At 36.9% G+C, this 22,140-nt stretch overlaps 1 protein-coding gene across 1 annotated transcript; it reads left to right on the top strand.

Moving 5' to 3' along the window:
* Positions 1-8,795: 8,795 nt before the first annotated feature.
* On the top strand, positions 8,796-17,636 carry LOC127657561 (sal-like protein 3). Its single transcript, XM_052146418.1, has 4 exons — positions 8,796-8,987; positions 12,670-15,786; positions 16,007-16,344; positions 16,669-17,636. The coding sequence occupies exons 1-4, from the start codon at positions 8,906-8,908 to the stop codon at positions 17,098-17,100; spliced, it is 3,969 nt and encodes a 1,322-aa protein (XP_052002378.1). The 5' UTR covers positions 8,796-8,905; the 3' UTR covers positions 17,101-17,636.
* Positions 17,637-22,140: the final 4,504 nt, after the last annotated feature.

Consider the following 22,140-nt stretch of genomic DNA (forward strand, 5'->3'; position numbering starts at 1 on the left):
ATTTTTTCTGTGGCGTATGACCCTGTTTTTTAATGTTATTTATTATGGTGCTGCATTTCATTAATAATTTTAAAACAAAATGCAGTCAGACTTTGTGAACTGCTGCTTTACAGGTATGCACTCCCCCCCTTGAAACCACAATGCTTTCATCCAGACAAATAATGTAAAACCATTTTTCTTTGTTCCATAATCCCTGGGAAATTATTGAAAACGTACAATAAAATCAACCTTAAATCCACCCTGTGGACGCTGACATTAATTAATGATCAAAAAAAGTAACTTTACTCAACAAACGCTCAACCAGATATAGGGACAAGCCTGTGTGAAACAGGTCACATCTCTTTCTCTTTCTCTTTCTCTCTGTCTCACTCTCTCTCTCTTGTCTATTGTTAGCCAGCCGGTTTATTGGTCAGAGCTTCTCTACTTTACTGGACATCAGCTGAAACTACAAATGACAGGATGCAATAAAGTGGAGAATAGCAGCAATCTGAGGAAAGTTCCTCATTCAGGGGATCTCTGTCTTCAATCCAGAGCAGAAAATAAAAAATCAATATGGGCGCAAAGGCTTTGATAAAAGCGCCGGACAGAGAGAGGCCACGCTGGATTTACTAAATTAAAGTGATCAAAATTTTCCAGTCGACTCAGCCTGCTGCCTACATAAACTAACAACCCTATCTTCCCAACTGTCTGTCATCCAACACCAGCACATTTTCTGTCTTTCTCTCACCTTCTCTGTCTCCCTCTCATCAGATTCACTGGGCTTTATTGGCATGACAAATAACACTGCATTTACCCTGCCAGAGACTATGCAGACCTACTGCAGTCAATAGTTAGAAAGACGATGAAAAGATGTTTCATTGCAAATTAAACCTATTGTTAATGTTAAATAATAGGGAAAACTAAATGAGGAATAAATAAGAGCAAACAAATAAATTAAATTACAATTATATAAACAAATGAAATATATAGAACCATGAAAAATGAAAAATTCAATGATCTCACAGAACAGTTTAAGTTATTCAGAAATGTATTTCTTCTCAAATTAAATCCAATTATTTTTTATTTTTCATAATTTTTTAATTTTCTCCCCAATTTGGAATGCCCAATTCCCAAAGTACTCTAAGTCCTTGTGGTGGTGTTGTGACTCGCCTCAATCCAGGTGGTGGAGGATGAATCTCTGTTGCCTCCGTGACTGAGAACGTCAATCCACGCGTTACCTTGGAGACAAAGCACGTATGGAGGCCCACGGATCTCTGCGGCATCCATGAACAATTCGCCATGCGCCCCACTGAGAGCAAGAACCAAAATATATTGACCACGAGGAAGTTACCCCATGTGACTCCACCCTACCTAGCAACCGGGCCAATTTGGTTGCTTAGGAGACCTGGCTGGAGTCACTTAGCACACCCTGGATTCAAACTCGCGACTCCAGGGGTGGTAGTCAGCATCTTTACTAGCTGAACTACCCAGGCCCCCAGTTAAATCAAATTATTGATCTACTTCTGTATATAGTGCCCAAATCATATATGTGCTAACAGGTCAGAGGTCACTCATCAGATGACTGTACTCAACATACAGCATGCAACCATCTGAGTAAACCAACAAAGAGTTACAGAGAGCCATCCAACTGTATTTAAAACCGCTGTCTGAAATACTGCATGAGGTCATGAACTCTAAATATTAAAAATGTCATTCTTCCTCTTCTTCTTCTTCTTCTTCTTCTTGTTCGCAGTATTTCATAACCAGCACATAGCTTTTGAATGACTGAATTTATGCACAGCTGTTAAATATTGTTTCATACTTTATGAAATATTTAATTATTATTGCTAATATAATTACAATCTTTGAATTTTAGATCATGTTACAGACCTGAAAACACAAACAAATCCAAACGTTGTTATCAACGTAATCAACGTCTGCTAGAGTTACTGAAAACTGCTGTCGCTACGTTCAGTTAGGGAGGTTTTGCCAGATTTAGTTTAGGGACAATTTCTTCCCATCATATCCAATGTACAGAAAAAATGTTGTACAATACAAAAGATGAAAAGGCTGAAACCTTCTTCTTTCAGAAATTCAGCAATTCTGGCTCATAGATCATACTGAAACACCCCCCAAAATTGTATTGTGTCCAAATGACTGTCTATTGAGGACAACTGATTCAAATTCACAAACACCAGTAGTATTAATTCAGTATCTTAAATGCAGAAGAATTTGGTTTTTGAAACAGTGATATTTGATCTTAAAATAATGTCTGATTCTCATTTTAGAAACACAATACATATTGACAGCTGATAAAACTTACTATGTATATTTTAGCTGTTTTCTGCTGGCATCAGTTTAAATGTGTTAATGTGTAGAGGGCACAGCAAATTCTCTCACCCTACAATTTATTGTTGAATCAAGATAAGAATTATGTTATGTGATTATAAAAGGTAATGGGATTTTATTGTCATAGATTGAATGTCTGTTTGATGCGACACATTTGACACGTGTTTCCAATGCATGAATGAAATCACTGCTGTGAACATGTAACGCGTCTGTGAGACGCTGACATGCGTGTCATGGAGAATAATAGCCACTGGGGTCACTGCTCAATCACAACGAACAGACGCTGGGAGAGTTTTAACAAACATCTCACACTCGTCAAATCAATAAGCTGATTTGTAATCAGACAGAGAAAAGAGAGCCAAGCCGGTTTTCTACTGGAACATTCTGGTAATTAAAAGCTACCCTTTAAAACTGACTTCACAGTGAAAGCTGTTCTCAGCATTCACACACACACACACACACACACACACACACACACACACACACACACACACACACACACAAAGAATATTCCATGTTAATATTAGCATAGATTGATCAAACGCATTAATGAATTATATTAACAAATCCATCATGATCATTTATACGACTGTTTATATAATATTTCCCTTCATTTCATACAAAATGATCGCCCAAAATAACCATGAAACTAAATGTGTAAAATTAAGTTTTGTGATTCACACCATCTTCTGCTCATGACTAAAGGTACATTGTCATGTAAATTCTGGCTTCCATTTCTTTATTTTAATTATTTTATTTTGTTTTCAGTTCACAATTGTGCAGTTCTGGCATGAATTAAAATACATTTCAAAATTGTCTCCAGACAAGAGACTCCTAAATCTTCTTAACCTTTTTTTTTTTTTAGGGATGGTTTCAGAGGTAAGAATAATTGTAAATAAAATTATTATTTTAAAATTAGTAATTAAAAATAATTGTAAATAAAGTATAGATAGATAGATAGATAGATAGATAGATAGATAGATAGATAGATAGATATATTTTAAAGAGGTAGGATTAAAGTTAAAACAATAGAAGTGTAAGGGGTGTGGGGGTATATTTCAAACACACACATGCACATTTAGACATACTCTATAATGGGTCACTTGCGGGTGGTGGTCAAACTAAAGATGAATCCTGATGAGCATTAGATCTTTTTCTCATTGCTCCAAGAAATAACATTACCAATGTGTGCACACACATGCACACGATTTTAGCTTTCTAAATGAGGTCATACCATAGACCTCTTTTATTTTTATATAACTCTTAAAAAACCTATTAAGGAACACTAACCCTTAAAGAAAACATTTAGCATTTTTTACATTTTAATTAAAAAATATGAAGATATCCCTAGAGAGTTTTAGTCCGATTTACCCTAGATTTTCCCTAAACTATAGCTAATGCTACACACACACATTTATACACCTTCATATCTAAATGAGGCCAAAACTCAGACATCTATTGTTTCATATAAAGCTACTTATAATTACTGTAGACCCAAACCCTAACCCTACTCATAAAAGTGAACATAAAAAGGAGAACTATTTAATTTACTTAAAACATGATTTACTATTTAGTAATCCTGTTTACATGTAAGGATGACCTTTTGTTAAATTCTGGGGACAGACATTTTGGCAGTAAAGTTCTTTAGTGGTAGCTGGTTACTATAAAATTGTGAACATTTAAAATGATGACAGAAGCATATCCAGTGAAGAGGATGGTTAGAAGGTTAAATGGAGATGTAAATCGCTGTACATCGCTACTAAGAAGCATAAAAAACATTCATGCAGTCAGAGCAGCTGTGGTTGTATGAATCTAAGCATCTTTACACTGAAAATATGAACAACATAAGACATCAAGAAAAAGTGTCCAAATACTGTGAAATGTACTAGAGCATTTACAAGAGTGAATTGCTATATTGTTTCTGCTCTGTTATAATCCAATGAAGAGTCACAGACTGATCACAGGCCTGCTTATGGTGGATTAGAGTGAATACCGGCAGATCTCACACAGCTTTGAGATGAGACATGAGGACACAGTTCAACACTGCATTCAGCACAGATTCCTCTTGCTGACACTGAATGAAAGTGCACTGTCATTTCATGCTCACATCCTGATCATGCTCTCACCCTTCAAACACACACACACACACACACACACACACACACACACACACGCACACAAGATTATATGGTTTGTGAGGACTTTCCATTGCCGTAATGGTTTTTCTACTGAGCTAATAATGTTTTCTATTCCCTTACCCTACTGCTAAGCCTAACATTCATAGAAAAATATCAACTTTTTTACATATATATATATATATCTTTGTATACGTATATACTATATTTATACAGTGGAAAGGTTTATGAGGAATGTGGACACACAATGAGAGAAAAGTCAAGTCAAGTCATTTTTATTTGTATAGCGCAATACACATCGTTTCAAAGCAGCTTTACAGAATATCATGCATTAACAGAAGATAAAACTGTAATTTCTATAATGGCTTAGTCATCATTGTGTAGTTTCATAAAATACAATTGTGAATTGTGTTTAAAAATAAGTAATTAAATAATAATTGTATTATGAACCCCCAGTGAGCATGCTGAAGGCGACTGTGGCAAGAAACTGTTGGAAAGATGTTGATTATTGGAGAAAAATAACCTTGGGAGAAACCAGACTCACTGTAGGGGCCAGATCCCCTCTGGCTAAACAGAAAATAGTGAGGAATTAGTCAAACTCAGCAAAACTATTTCATGTCTTGTTTTTTAAATGAGATAATCTCACATTTGAATTGTGAAGAAAATATATTTTCTTCACAATAATTAACTGGCCTATAATTAACTGTTGTCATTAGATCAATCATGCCCTTATGTTAATTTATTGAAATACAAAGAGAATGTCTATGACAAGTAAAATGTGATCTGACTGAACTAATCAAACCTAATTAAAATTAAATGAATTGACCAATTGAATGTGTCAGCATAATTCAATTAGCATCTGGGGTTTAATTGAACATTGTACTGGAAGTGTAGCTTGCTTAAAACACACACACACACACACACACACACACACACACACACACACACACACATACATACACACACACAGAGGAGTGAGTGTGAATGTGTGTGTGTGTCTATACTACATTGTGGGGACGAAAATGTCCCTACAAGTATAGTAAAACCTGAGAGCATCTACCTTGTGGGGCCCAGCCAGCGGTCCCCATGAGGGAAATGGCTTATTAAACATACTAAACAATGTTTTTTTAATTAATTTTTTTTATGTAAAAATGCAAAAAGGTTCCTGTGAGGGTTAGGTTTAGGGTTAGTGAATAGAAATTATCGTTAGATCTGTATAAAATCCAAAAAGTGCATGGACGTCAATGGAGAGTCCCCACAATTACATAAAAAATGGTGTGTGTGTGTGTGTGTGTGTGTGTGTGTGTGAGAGAGAGAGAGAGAGAGAGAGAGAGAGAGAGAGAGAGAGAGAGAGAGAGAGAGAGAGAGAGAGAGAGAGAGAGACAAATGTATTATACATTTCACAGACACACAAAAACACATCATGTCTCCATAAAATATACCCCTGTTTTAAGTGATACTTAGCTTTTATAAATATATATATTGCTCATCTTAAACCATTAGATTGTGTGGCTCTTATCTAAAAAAATTATTATAATTGTTTCTCATAAATAATGTGGCTCTTTTGAGTAAACAAGAACTTAAAATGGAATCACTGCGTCACTTGTGGTTTTAATGACGTGAGGTGCAGAAGACCTATGTGGGACAGAGATGAATATCGTACAATGCACATTTGATCCACACGATACAACTAATACTATAAGAGACATTTCTCCTAAGGAATCTATAAGATGAAAATGCATGAAAACTGTAAGACAAAAATCAAGCTTTAATGAAAAATAGAATCATTCTAACAATTAAAGGCCTAAACTTATTATGAGCCTAAGGCTTTATACAGATTTATTCAACGGCAGATCAAACGTCAGTTTTAGGTCTTATTCAGAATGAGAACTATATATAGTCTACTATATATTTTACCTGTACAGCATCGTCCCGGTTCAATTCTGCCTTGGGGTTGACTCCTTTGCTCGTCTCGTCCAGCGCTGCGGAATCAACAGACACAATTATCAGCACCAGTAGCAGTGTTTTACGACCAGCTCGCGCAACCTTAAGACTGATTCGTTAGCGCACATTTGCTTTGCATTCATGTGAACCGCTGAACAGAGATCAGATGAAACCCACCCCGCTGCAGCCCTCTCTCTCTCTCAGATCTACACTAATTACTGACAACACATTCATCAAATCCTTTCTGCAATAAACACAGGGTGTTTATCGTCTCTTTATCAAATATTAATATATGTGAAACATTATACAGCTTTTAATACTTTTAGTATAATTTATGTTTTGTATTTCCATTTTCTTTACGCCATTGCCCGTAAGCTTCTTGGAGAGTGTTATTTAATCTTGACTTATTGAAGTGTTTCTCTTTTTTTGTCTCGTTCTTTCATCGTTGCCCAAATACAGATGGCAAAGGAGATAAATCCCTCTAGAGGACCAGCGGCTCCTCATTCCAGCCCTTAGTGATGATATTGATGATGACGATGATGGCCAAGTGGACATTTTGATTTCTGTGTGTTGAGTTAGTTATAAAGAATCAATATTATATCAAGGGGTTACTCTCGTGATAAAGGACTTTAGCTGCTCCGGCTATTCATCATAAGTCTGTAGCGAGCAGATAGGTCAAAAGAAATGATATTGCAGTAAAGAGTGAGTCTTCTTATCTCTCTATAGCAGGACACACCGATCGATACGGGAGCAGCGTTTCTCCTGCAATTATCAATGTCTGATTTTGTCTTCCGCATCTATTAATAACAGATAATAAGGCTTTTGGACATAACTTTTAAAGGGAATGATGCGGTGGGATTGAAAAAAAAAAAGTATGCTTACATGGGTAACCTTGCTGTCACTCTTCGAATGCTTTGAGAAATCACACCGATTCAGAAACATTGCAGTAAATAAAACATAAATTAATTAATTAAAAAAACGAAATATAGGCTAATCATGAACCTGAATTCCAATTAATATTTTTTTTGTCCAAAAGGCTATACAGTAGCCTAGGCCTTAATTTTGCATGTTTTATTTATGATCTAATATGATGCTACCATCTTCCTCTCTTCTTGTGCTTAGCTCTTCTCTTATCACTGCCTCCTATAAGCATGAATTGCTTCTGTTGTATTCCTCATTTGTAAATCGCTTTGGATAAAAGCGTCTGCTAAATGAATGAATGCCTTTGTTATTAAGCCGAAACCAAGGTAGCCTGTCTTTTTATAGACAGGCTACTTGATTTACCACCATTAGATTTCAAGTTGTTTCTGTAGAAACACCTGAAAACTTACCATGCTCACGTTCTATATTCATAAGCCAATTAATAAGCATTTGGGCAATTTCCTCAGGCCAGTTTCATGCAGAATGAGCATCAGATGACGGGCTGAGGTGAATCGGTGTGTCCTGGTACATCCTAGCGGTCGCACCCCGCAATGGGCTCAACTGAAACCTTCAGCATATCCCTCACACACCACACACAGTCTCACACACGAACACACACCTCTCCACCAGCTCCATCACCGACAACCGGCAAACTTCAATCCGAACCTGAACAGAGCAGATGTGACGACAGCAAAGTCATCGGTTTGTATCGCCGGACGCGGACGGTTTCAGAGGGTTCGAGCTGCCTTTTTTTTTTTTTTTTTGCCAGGTGAGAGACGAATTGAGCGCAGAAGAGGAAGACCGACCCACCACATACTCCTGAAAAATGTACTATTCAAAAGGCAAAATGCATTCATCTAATAGACTTTTAACGATTTAAACACTTTTACTAACTTTTAAATACAGTTTGTGCTGTTTAGCATCTTGTTTGTTTTGTTTTTACGGAAAAAAGAAAAGAAAAAGAAAGCACCCTATCGGACTCGGCCTGTAAAAGACACGCATTCTTGAACTTTTGCGCTCCAGTTTTCTGATATTGGGAGAATTTCCAACTTCGGAGGACAACTTGTTTATTGAGTGAAAAAGAGAAAAGGCTGAGGCTTATGTCAAACGTCCGTCATATCGGCCAAGCAAAGAGAGGAAAACTTACCGAACTCTAGCACAAAAAACATGAAAGTTGAGTGAACTGGAAAGAGTCCGTATCATTGACTTTTTCTCTCGGTCGCTGCAGGAAATATGCAATTCAAGTTTTAAAAGCACGCTGAAATGAACTTGTGAGGGAAGCCCTTCAAAGAAAGGGAAGCAGCTGACTTTCCTCCTCCTCCTTTGGGCGTTGGAGGTGATTTTGGGTGGATGGTGATAGTTGAGGGTGAAGCAGTTAATTGCAGAGTCCGTCCCTCATTTCCATATCAGTGAGTCCACTGGAGCTCGGCCAATCCAATGCATCATTTACTATCATAATGATATATCCTCACAACATCAGATCATTTCCGTTATTGTGCAGCTCGAGTTTATGAGAATATTTTTTTCAGTGGGTCTCTGCTGATGTATGTGAAGGAGGAAGATCTGTCAGCAGAAGAATGTCCCGTCGGAAGCAAGCGAAACCACAGCAACTCATATCAGACGAGGACCCTTCACTGCTGGAGCTGCTGCCCGAACACGGTGAGTGTTAAAGGCTGCTGCTGTTCAATCACTCAGTGCTGCTTTATTTCATCAGTGCAATAATAAGCCTACATTTTTTATATACAATTATTCCAGTGTAAGGCAGTTAACACCTAGCAAAATAACAACGTGTCCTTTTGCTAATATAGCTTTGCATTTTATTTTCGCGTATAGGCAACAATTTAAGATAAACACATGTGTAAATTCATATTAGCACCCTGCTAATCATTTTTGAAATTCTATTTTATTTAAAACAGTACAACGAATAAACTAAGAGCAATATGATATCACTACAGATTAATATGCTTTAAATGCTTAATTTTAGAGCAATAATATTATGTAGCCCTAAATGTATTTTACATTTATAACGTTATTAGTAAACAATGGACAAGTTATTAAAATACTTAACTTTTTTCTTAAATGTGATTTGTGATTGAATGTCATTTATAATATAAATAAAATGCCTTGGCGTATGATATTAACAGGATTGTCGGCAAACTGAAAGGATTACGGGGTTTAAATGAAACTCTCGGAATATTAATTCAGCTACAATAAAAAGATGTATTTATATTGGTGTTAGTTTACTGAAACTCCTGAACATAGCCTACGTTTTCTTACTCTGAGGCCCTCCAGGTTTTCTTTTAAAGAATAGTTTTTATATAGTATTTAAAAATACTTTTTTGTTTTACTTCCAGGTAAACTTGAAAGCTGTTTGTTATCATGACTTTGTTTTTTTCTGACCGTCTAATGTTCAAGACTCTTCAGGACTTGTTAAACAATCCAAATCGTTAGGAAAAGAAACAAAGAACATTAGGTAATGTCTACGGTAATGTCATTAAGTGTGTAATAATCAATCAGAATACAGAGACTTAAATCAACCTTTACCTGCATTTTTGCATTAATAATTAGGATTGCACGAACCGCTTTCTTGCGAATTGAAAACAGATTTTGTATGTTGTAGTTTTCTGAATATATTTGTAATTGCAAAAAAAAAATTTTTTTTTAACTAAAAATACACTAACTGATCGCATGCAGTGTGTTCAGAGCCGCGCTCGTATGCTCAGCTGAGTGAAACACCTGCTTTATGTCTGAAGTTTTTTCCTCTGATATTCAGGCTCAGTCACTCATTAAACACTTCATCTAGGTTGTCCACTCATTACTCTTTAAATCAAAGTTAAAGTTATAACTACAAATGTGAGCTTTTTCATTTTTTAAAAGCAGATGAGAGTTACATAAATAATAATAAAAAAGTGACAACTCATATTTTTGACTTTAATATGATGAAAAATAATGTATGTTTTATTAGATCTAAAATATGTAATTATTAAAAAAAAATTATTCTCAATTTTGAAATTGGCTGGTTTCCTTGAAATGCTGTTTAGTAGAATTTAAGAATAAGTTTATTTAGCTGCATTAGAATAGTCACAGTAGCTTACTTACAAAATCCCAACCAAAGCTAAACAGAAATACAAACAAATGCACACACTTGCAAAGACAAACACATTTTTCAAAGAGAGAGAGAGGGGGAGCGAGCGAGAGAGAGAGAGAGAGAGTAATTTATACAAGCATAGATGCTGAAATTTGACATATTTGAAATCTTACCAGTATTGAATATATTATTTTGACTTATGGTTTTTATCTTGTTTTGAAACACAAATATGTTTTAAGCATCCTAATCTCCACCAACACAACACATGCAAATATTGTGGCATATGATGTGAATTCTACTGCATTTGGATAGCAGCAGAAGTAGTGATTGTTTCCCTATTACAGTAGTTTAATGAAATAATTGCTCATGCTGTAAGAGTGTAACCAGTTACCATATTTTCTCACTGAGACCTGAGTGCCCAGTACATCTTTGTCATACTTCACTGTTTATATGTCATGTAGTTTTGAGTGTATTCCAGTAAGACTGTTTATTTGAGTAGGCTCTTCTTTGCTGAGTGAGGTCTCAAGTAGATTTTGTTTCCTTAGCCATATCATCTGCTTTGCTCAGCACCGGTATTTAAATGCTCATTTTGCTTCTGTTTGTCTGTCTTTTGTGAGTTTAAATTGTTGTCAAATGATGGCTAAGTGGACTCTTTTGTGTGGGAACTCACCCCCCCACACCACCCCACCCAGTCACCCCATATCACTGCTCCACTTGCCCCTGAGGTGGGCCGATTTAAAATGCTTTGATACTGTATGCTCTGAACCTTTGGATGTATGGCCCCGCCAGGGTGCTGTCAAGCTTTAAATGCAATTGGTACAGATGTTCCATTGACCTTGGCAAAGTGGCTTGTATATGTCCAATGAAGTATTAATTATGATCATCTTAACAATTTGAAGTGAATAAGTTGCATTTGTGAATCTTGGAATTTGTTTATATTTAAAAGCATATATGGATATATTTTATCTTTAAAAAGAAAGAAATCTTTATTTTCCCATACATCTAACAGTAAAAGGCACAAATGCTTTATCTGATATAATAAGACTTCTGAGAATTCTGTTTCTAAGATTGCTCACTGTAGAAAATAATTATAGAAAAGGATGGTCATGATTACCTTTTTTATTATTTATTAAATGAAAAGAGTTTTATGCAATAGACATCCAGTCTCAGGTACTTGGTTAAGAAAATTAATCTTGTTATTCTTTTATGCTATTTTCAGTTTTTTCATCTTGTGTTTTGTAGGGTTATCACACAACACCTAAATGCTTAATTCTTACTTTAAAAGACTGGCTTGAGAAAGGCAAAGGCGGATTAGACTTTTTAGATACATAGAGGAACACACATGAAATGTGCATTTAATAGATAAAGATCTGTTACTTCAGCATGAGTTTAAATAGCACATAAAACTGGTACAGAATTTTCAAATAATTAATTTGTGTTGCTGTATGTTGAAAATATGCATCCACATTATAAGTTCCAATCTTCCTATTAGTCAATCCATAAAAGCTAAGCATGCCATGAACTGCAAAATTGAAAAAATTAAAAAATCTATTGTTTCCAATGTAAAATCATTAATAATCTCAGGCATGTTCAACACTATATCTCTGAAGTGAATCAGTCACAGTTTTCTGGGAAACAAAATTACAGTCAATCCCAACAAAAACAGTGCTACCAAGCACAAATAGGGCTAATTAACAAAAAATATGACACACATATAAACACACAAAACATTTGCCATTTAATTAAATTTGCATATTAAAATGCAAGATCTAAACAAATTGATCAGATGTGATATGCTTTGTTATCACATGTAAACTATAATGAACATGCATTTATAAAATACACTCATGTTACAGTTTAAATCATATCAGCTGCAGTCTGTCAGGGGGCATTTGTTTTGTAGTATTTGCTAAAGCATATATTGCACATTATTCTGACAGTACTAATAGAGACACTCAAATACTTGATTTATATTTAGACAGTGGCTTTGAACTGTATGCTAAATTAGAAATCAATGGTTTGCATGGAATTCTTTTTAAGTGGCAATATCCACAACTGGTTTGTCCTCATAATTTGACGGATTGCACAAAGAAAATCATAAGATGGCTATATAAAGGAGAGAGGAATGACCAAAACTGGTGGGTAAGCTGGGGAAGTTCGTTTTTAAAACAGAAAATAATTATATAAAACTTGGAGCATTTGAACAAAAAGTCATTCATTTATTTTTGTGTTACAATTTCCTCTCCCTTTCAGTCTCAAGTGAAGGAGTGGATGATTCAGACAGTGGAAATGAGAGCCGCAGTGGGAGTGAAGAGACCCATGTTTGTGAAAAGTGTTGCGCCGAGTTCTTTAAGTGGTCAGATTTCTGTGAACATCTGAAAAGCTGTACTAAGAATCCACTGGTGCTTATTATCAGTGACAATGAAGTGACTTCAGACCCAGCTCAACAGTATGTAGCTGAACCATCACCTGTGCCCAGCTGCACCAGTGAGCCTGCAGACAGTGAGGATGCAGGAGAGGGCAGCCACATGCCTGCTGAAGATGATGAACGAGCAGAGATTATACTGGAACAGGGTACTCTCCTGGACAAAGAGGATGAGCCCATGGAAGTGGAAATGTCTACTGAGAAACCTGTGGACTCTGAAGATAAAGATGTACAGGCAGACCCAGAGATAAGCCTACCTCTTGAGGACTGCAGACAGTCTTCTGGGGTAGGATACTCTATACCCAGCACTAATGTCACACTGGAAACACTGCATGGAACGCGTGTGGCTGTTGCCCAGTTCTCTCAGAGTGCCCGGGGAGCACTAGCTGCTGGAGTGTCCACTTTGGCTATTCCTATGATCCTGGAACAGCTCATGGCCTTGCAGCAACAACAAATCCACCAGCTCCAACTGATAGAGCAGATTCGGAGCCAGGTGGCGCTAATAAACACACAGGCCCCAACACAGCCAGTGCTTGACCATCACATAGACCAAAGCTCGAATCCTGGCTCACAAGTAACCTCATCCTCCACAAAACACACTGTGCCTGCCCAGCTCCAGCTACATGGCTTCATTACACCTCCTGTTAATCAGCTTCCCATCATGATGCCCTCTTTAACTGGACAGCTCCCAGCTTCAATATCTTCAGCTTTGGAGGAAACACACCCAAATATTTCTCAAACAGTTGGCCACCAGACCAGTTCTGGGATAAGCAGCAATACCACAACAAATTCTTCATATCAAACAAGCAGCTATAATATGATTCCTTCCCAACTTCCACCATGTTCAACATCTAGTGGCAACAGCAGTAGTAGTACTAGTACAAGCTGCACAAGTAGAAACACCGGAACTGGGGGTGGAATCAGTTGTGGTATTTCACTTCCAAGAAACACACCTAGTCCTCTAACTCTGACTCATGGCAGATTGCTCACATCCCCCTCCAGCCTCCCCATCATACCTCACAGCTCATCCAGCAGTGTCATCTTCCCTAATCCTCTGGCCAGTATTGCGGCAACAGCAAACGCTCTTGATCCTCTTTCTGCCATGATGAAGCATCGCAAAGGAAAGCCTCCAAATGTCTCAGTGTTTGACACCAAACCCAGTTCAGAAGACCCCTTCTTCAAACATAAGTGTCGATTTTGTGCCAAGGTGTTTGGAAGTGACAGTGCCCTGCAGATCCATCTTCGTTCCCACACTGGTGAAAGGCCTTTTAAATGCAACATTTGTGGAAATCGCTTCTCCACAAAGGGAAACTTGAAGGTTCATTTTCAGAGACACAAAGAAAAGTATCCTCACATCCAAATGAACCCCTATCCAGTGCCTGAGTATCTGGACAATGTACCAACTAGCTCAGGTATTCCATATGGCATGTCATTGCCCCCAGAAAAGCCTGTTACCACATGGCTGGACAGCAAGCCTGTGTTGTCTACAATCCAATCCTCAGTAGCACTGCAACTCCCTCCAACTATACCTAGCATTATTGGAAGTTGTGGGGATTCATCTAGTCTCACCCCTTCAAGCAGATCACCTCAAAGGCCATCACCGCCATCAAGTGAGTGTACATCTCTGTCTCCTAATCACCTCAATGCTGAGACCAACATGACACACATTTCCAGTTCACCACAACCTATTGCGGTGAGTGACACTCCTCCAGTTCTCAAACCAGAAGCCATTCATTTACCTCCCAGTTGCATCACCAGGCCTAGGGAGGTCAGCATATCTACCACTTCCCTACCCCAAGTGATTCCTTTGTCCACAGTCACAACCACAACTAGCACCAGAATACATATTACAGACTCAGTGAATACTCCATCTTCTATCTCACATCCTTCTCTACAAATGGTCTCTGATCAGTTTAAGGCCAAGTTTCCTTTTGGTGGCCTTCTGGACTCTATGCAAACATCAGAGACCTCCAAACTACAGCAACTGGTGGAAAATATTGATAAGAAGATGACAGACCCCAACCAGTGTGTCATCTGTCATCGTTTGCTTAGCTGTCAGAGTGCCCTGAAGATGCATTATCGCATCCACACAGGAGAAAGACCCTTTAAATGTAAAATATGTGGCCGTGCTTTCACAACCAAGGGGAATTTGAAAACGCACTTTGGGGTCCACAGGTCCAAGCCCCCTCTTCGGGTTCAGCACTCTTGCCCTATATGCCAAAAGAAGTTCACAAATGCCGTAGTTCTGCAGCAACACATCCGCATGCATATGGGGGGGCATATCCCTAACACGCCCCTGTCTGAGGGTTTTCAGGACATGGACAGTGATCTCTCCTTTAATGATAAGAGCTTAGATGACTTGGATGATGAGATAATTGAAGAGATGGAGCAAGCAATGGAAGATGATGTTGGTCTCAAAGAGGGAGATGTATACCCACTCAAACCACCCTGTTCATACTCAGAGATGTCACCAAGCAACTCACCACCAACATCTCTTATCTCTAGCATTGTTGCCTTGGAGAACGAAATGAAGCTGACTGATCAAGCAGTTAACATACTCCCCTCCTTTTGTCTAAAGCCTCCAGAAAATGGGAGTGGAACTCATGGGGAAAATGGAGATGTGTTTAAGAATGACTCATCTTCTACTGTAGGAGACCTAGAGAATTACAGTGATGGAAGTCCAGTGCAGTCTGAATCATCCGGCTCTATGCAGGCTTTGTCTCCTGCCTGCAGCCAGTCTGAGAACTGCCACTCAAAGTCTCCAATTCAGGCAGACAACTGCAGCAAAGATGAGGCTCAGGATCCAAGGGTAGTTACAGTGAAGTCTGAAAATTCAGATACCCTTTCTGCTGGATCAGAGAACACAGGTGCATTGGATCTCACAGCCACACAGCTCGCCAGGCCGTTTGTCAAAGATGAGAATCACTTCAGTCTGTTGTTCCAAGGTAGAGACAGAGGTAGTCATCTATCCCATCAGGAGGCATTTTTTCCCTAATTTTAATCTGTAGATTTGTCCTTTTGTACATATACATATCTACAAATTCCTGACAAAAACAGTGATTTAACTAATTTTCTGCTTCTACATATTATTTTTACTGTTACATTGAAAATATATGAGCCATTAAAAGATGTACATTCTCTTGTAATTTCTATGTGCTTTTCTAGGTTTAAACACTTCAAACATTATGAGCTCAGAAGCAAGCATAGTCAAACTTGAGATGAATGGGCACAGTAAGCCACTGTCCTTGAGTGAGGGCCCCCACTTAACAGTGGGCCTCCTGGCACCTGCTGCTGCCCCTCAGACAACAATAAGCCCTAACCTCACTCCAATGCTGGCACCGCCCCCACCACGGCGGACTCCCAAACAACATAACTGCCACTCCTGTGGGAAGAATTTTTCGTCAGCCAGTGCTCTTCAGATCCATGAGCGCACTCACACAGGAGAAAAACCTTTTGGCTGTTCCATCTGTGGTAGAGCCTTCACCACAAAGGGAAATCTGAAGGTACGGCCAAAATACATTTTACTTATGTGTATGTATTCATGCTTTTTATAAATAGAATGCTTCACTTTGACCTAAACAGCCATCAAATGTAATTGTATGGATGATGTAATTGAATGAATCAATAGGTTAAAACAAGTTTTTAATTTCAAAATAAATTTATTAAAAACTTGTAGAATTTTATGTTAGTAACCAGTGAATAAAACATTTATTTCTACATTTACACTTCATACTAAGAAGTCCATTAGGATTACATGTAAATAAACATTACAGTGTCTGTATTTGTGGTGAATGTGAACTGAACTGCCATGATCCTTCTTATTTCAGGTCCACATGGGAACCCACATGTGGAACAATGCCCCAGCCCGGCGGGGAAGACGGCTCTCTGTGGAGAACCCCATGGCTCTTTTAGGTGGAGATGCAATGAAATTCAGTGAGATGTTTCAGAAGGATCTTGCAGTGCGAGCAATTAACGTAGACCCAGGCTTCTGGAATCAGTACGCAGCAGCCATCACCAATGGGCTGGCACTGAAAAACAATGAGATCTCCGTCATTCAGAATGGAGACATTACTACAATCCCTATTAGCCTGGGTGGGGGTGGAATCCCTGCGGTAGGTGCAACGACAGGAGGGATGGAGAGATCTCACACCGGGAGCAACCCTCCAGTGACTGGCCTAGAGAAGACTAACTTGGAGGTGGGAGCTGGACGTCCCTTCTCCAGATTCATGGAGGATAACAAAGAGATTGGGATCAATTAATGACTTTTATTTAGAAAAGGACACAGACAAAAAGACTAATGACTTTATTCAAATTCGGAAGGCAATTATTAATTCAGTTCTTACTGTATGTACTATATTATGTAGAGATGAAGTCTGATATGCTGTTTAGTTTTAGTATCCCTCAGTCATACTATTTCATTCATACAAAGAAAACTTTGTCTAGTTTGAAAATCTTTTGTCTTGCAAGGTTTGCATGGTACTTTATGGTTTCTATCAGTATGTTACTAGTTGTATGATGCTCTGACATATATGAGTGTCAGTTGACATGGGTAAAAAAGGCAAAAAAGTAAAGTGCAATTTCTGCATGGATATAAGCGTGGTTGCTTTGTGTGAAAGGGGAAAACATGAAATTGGGCAATGTCTTGTTGAGCTTTTTTTATTAAATATCTAGACATTTGATAGGAAAAAAGTCTTAACTATTTTAATCTTTACATATACTCCTGCCATTGTCTTATGAGTGTCCTATGTCTTTAGTATTTATAATACAAAAAAGCAGGTAAAAATGTATAAAATGTCCCTGGGGTTATATTAATCCATTTATTTTATTTATTCAAAATATCTTTAGAAAAAAACAGCATTTCTTCATCTCACCAATGGAGACATATTGTGAGTATTATATATATATATATATATATATATATATATATATATATATATATATATATATATATATATATATATATCTAGCATGTATTTGTGTAACAGATGTGCTACACAATGGGACAGCTACGATATCTAAAGCTGCTTCACTCACAAGCCTGATTTCAACATTTGTAAAAAGAAAATGAAAAAACAGTTCTTCAAAACTGCTGTGTATACTGTGGACAAACAAAACTGGTATGCATATTTTGTAACATCACAAAAGATATGTTGATTTGCAAATTTGCCATGTTTGTGAATGCACTTTTTGGGGGAATGGTGTTGTCTGTGAGATTGTATTAAAAATGGGACTGAGCTATCTGTAACTCTTTCCTTTATTCATTTTTGCTTGTGGGGTTTGTAAATGTGAGTTCTGGCTGTGGGGCAGAAAAAAGATCCTTCGGCCCCTGCACCAAATTCTCCAGAGATTCTGTCCAATCAAACTCAAATAAAATGAGAACAGATTGTATCTTTAAATAGAGTTTCTTGTCCTATGTATAACCGTTGTTGTTCCAACAAAATAATTTTGGGGGCACCTTTTGTATATATATTTAATTTACATTTTATCGATGCCCATTTTAAACTGTTATGACATGTTACTTTATGACATAGCTAATAACCTTTAAATTCTTTAAACAACAGCAAACATTTTAATACAATACTATATGCATATTTTCTGTGAGATTGGAGTCACTGGATTTGTGAAAGGCAAGAATATCAGCATAATATCAGCATATCACAGAATATAGCTCTGTGTTTGTGTGTTTGTGTGTGTGTGTGTGTGTTTGGGTGGTTTACGAGATTTATTTTTAGGTTACAAACTGGTAATTACAAGGGTATTATGCTAGAAATGTGGTTTGTGAAGAAATGTCTAGTTTCTTCATAATTCAAATCACTCAAAAAAATACTTTTTTTGAAAATCAATGTTTTTTTTTTTTTTTTATAATTTTTTTTTTGTGAGGGTTAGGTTTGGGGGTAGGGTTAGGGGATAGAAGCTTTAGTTCGTTCTGTATAAAAATTATTTTGTCTATGGAGAGTCCTCATAAGGATAGCTGCACCAACATGTGTGTGTGTGTGTGTGTGTGTGTGTGTGTGTGTGTGTGCTGACACATAATGCCACTTTCAGAGACAAATGACCACCACCTGCACATACTAGATGTCATGTAAAACACCTAAATCAACTCAACACATTTCTATTACCATCATACACACGCACGAACGCACGCACGCACGCACACACACACATACACACACACACACACAGACACACACACACACACTAAATAAAACAAACGGTAATTTCCCCTACCCATAAACAGCATTGCACCTTTAGAATATAATGAAGTAGTATTTGCCTTAGTAGTAACTTAGCAGAAGTAGTAACTTTCCCTTTGATATCCACATAAAGGTTTTGTCAGATTTATGGTGTCATTTTTCAGCAGAAACATTTTATCGTTGCCTGTGTTACTATTTGTTGTCTGTTTCACAACTTATAACATACAAAAACATATATATGTACAGGTATATACATATACATTGATAATTTAACAATAAAATAAAGTAAATAAATGAATTACCTCATCCAAATAAGACAGAAGATGTGTCTCTACAAGACGTTCTGTAGGTAAACTAGATCTCACACTGATCTTAATAACGTTAAGCTTTTGGTGAATCTTGGCCATGTGTTTGATGAAAATTATATTTACTAGGTACTTCTTAATGCCATTTTAGTTAAGTTTAACAAGCATTATGTTTTGCCAGCACTTTATAGTGAGTGGTTCTTCTAAAGTGTGAATGTATATAAAAAAAAAAAAATGCATGATACTTCAAGCGACAGTTCCTGGTTTCTAGTATAGTCAAGCAGCAAATTTCAAAAGTAAATTAAAGAACTTTGCAGCATGAAACATAAAATAAGATCCGCTCCAGATAAAAGTAAAAACCCTGAATATGATCCAGAGGACAAATATGATAATAGGAAAGCTGCATGTAAACACCGGACTGAATGAAATTATAGCAATGCCTCTCCAGCCACAATAAACAGATGATATTCATGACCAAGCTGCAGACACCATAATTGCTTGATCAAATCAGGGACTCAAAAATGTATGTTATCATATGAAAAGTATTATGTGAGCCTAATCATAATGCTGCAAGTGTTGTGAAATTAGTTAAAACAGTCAACACACTGGCTACTGACTTGGATGCAACACGATGACTGTGTTTTTATGTCAAATGTACATTTTATAGGTTACACCAACAAAACACATTTTAAGGGTTAGATCAGGTAGAAATAGCTCCTTAAGTTAAAAATTGCAGGCTAGCACTTTTTGCAGTGTGGTTAAACACAATCACAAAAAATATTGATTAAAAAAATATAACAAAATTCCATCAAATTCAGATGTGTAATGTTAAAGAAATTGTAATTCAGAAAACTTAAAATATTCAGTTTTTATTTCATTTATATTTTATTTTATTAAAAAATTACCCAATTCAATTGAAATGCTTAAATCTTAAAAAATAAAATAATTAATAGAAATTAGCAACACAAAAATATCAATGATCTTGTTCTTTAAGCATCTCTTTAAGATTTAACTCATTTGCATGTAAATAGGCAACAAGAGCTCACATCTATGGAACATGACCTGCTACATGGCTCAAGATGGAGGAGGGGCTGTGGTCAGGATACTGACATCAATCTAATAACAGAGTTCTAACACCAGCTCAAAGTTGTGCTACTAGAACCAAAACAGAAGGGATCGTGTTGTAAATCATGTGAATTAATTTTCATTTTATTACATTTGTGCCTACCAAAATCCTCATACCCTATTCATTACTGACTACAGAAAATTCTTTGACAATGAACATCTCGATTCTCTCCATCTGCAAGCCACTATGCATTTTCTTGTTCTTTTTTTTTGTTTTTCGAATGTTGCATTCCAACCATTCCTGTGTACTTGTCAGCAACACTAACCGACTTATTTCTATATGCCAAAAACATATAAAGACTTTTGTTCTAGTTTGGAAATGGAGTAATTTTATATATGTGTGTGTGTGTGTGTGTGTGTGTGTGTGCGTGTTTTTGTGATTTACGAGGACAATTTTGTAAGTTACAAACTGGTAACTACAAGGTTATTATTCTATAAATGTTATTTATGAGGACATTTCTAGTGTCCCCATAATTCAAATCGCTTAAAAATCATACTAAACAATGTTTTATTGAAAATGTAAAAATGCAGAAGGTTTTCTGTGAGAGTTAGGTTTAGGGGTTGTGTTAGGTTTAGAGGATAGAATCTATAGTTTGTACAGTATAAAAGTCATTATGTCTATGGAAAGTCCTCATAATGATAGGTAGACCAACATGTGTGTGTGTGTGTATGTGTGTGTGTGTGTTTAAATATATTTTAATATGCTGAAGTTATAAAAGCCAATTGTTAAAGTAAGCCATTTTAACATTTTAACTAAGTGATTTCAATTATGGTGTTAGTGAGGTTTAAGCAGCAGTGCTGTATTTACTGTGTCCCTTCACTTCTGTGTCTGAAATAGTAATTTACTGTTATCTAACACAAATCAGATGTATCATTCCTGATTAAAATATGTTTTTATGACCCATAATTTGCATGGCCACCTCAGGTTGGATTTGATTAAGTGGCCAGGAATTTACAACCATCACACATGAGTAAAAGAACATAAACAATGATGTACTATTTGCTTATTTCATTCAATAATTATTTCGCTCTTACGGAACGCTGACTTTTGTGAGGCTGTATATTGTATTGGGAAGTTGAATTCTAACGTATTACACAAAATAACTGAAAAATATTTTGTTCACATATTTGTGGTTGTGAGCATGCTATTCCACATTGGTGTGATGCTGTGAGTGGCTCTGAAACAGCGGCTGTAAATATTGTCATTGATCCAGCGAGAGTTGCACTGCGATGATGCAGAAGGCATAGCAGTGGAGTAAATCTGCCCGACAGGAAGCCGATCCTATTTTCAGGGCTTCTGGATGTTGGATAGGTTCTTTAAATCCAAATAACAGTTTTGTTGTCTTTTCATAGCCTTTCAGGTTATTCTGTTTTTCTCCTTTGTTGTTTTGAATCGTCTTGGGACAAAAAAAGGCTAAAAGGATTAAGTGATTTCACAGTTGTCAGAGCGTTTCACCACAGATAAATTCATCATCTAATCTTATTTCATACTAATAGCAATTAATATTTTATCTGATTTTAACATGAGAATATACACCGAAAGGGCTAGATGGACAATCTCTTAAAAATATTTTTAGTATTATAGTGTTTATGTGTTGCATTTGTTCTGTTGTAGTATATTATGTTCTTATGACCAATGGAGAAAAAGATAAAAAAGAAGATCATAATACATCCT

This window comes from Xyrauchen texanus, chromosome 17 (genome assembly GCF_025860055.1).
Source record: "Xyrauchen texanus isolate HMW12.3.18 chromosome 17, RBS_HiC_50CHRs, whole genome shotgun sequence".
NCBI lineage: Eukaryota > Metazoa > Chordata > Actinopteri > Cypriniformes > Catostomidae > Xyrauchen > Xyrauchen texanus.

What these genes read in the sequence shown, in the direction of transcription:
- LOC127657561 (XM_052146418.1), top strand. Translation starts at nt 8,906, where the DNA reads ATGTCCCGTCGGAAGCAAGCGAAACCACAGCAACTCATATCAGACGAG. An exon ending in GGAGCTGCTGCCCGAACACG is followed by an intron (nt 8,988 to 12,669) that starts GTGAGTGTTAAA and finishes TCTCCCTTTCAG; the next exon opens with TCTCAAGTGAAGGAGTGGAT. An exon ending in CTTCAGTCTGTTGTTCCAAG is followed by an intron (nt 15,787 to 16,006) that starts GTAGAGACAGAG and finishes GTGCTTTTCTAG; the next exon opens with GTTTAAACACTTCAAACATT.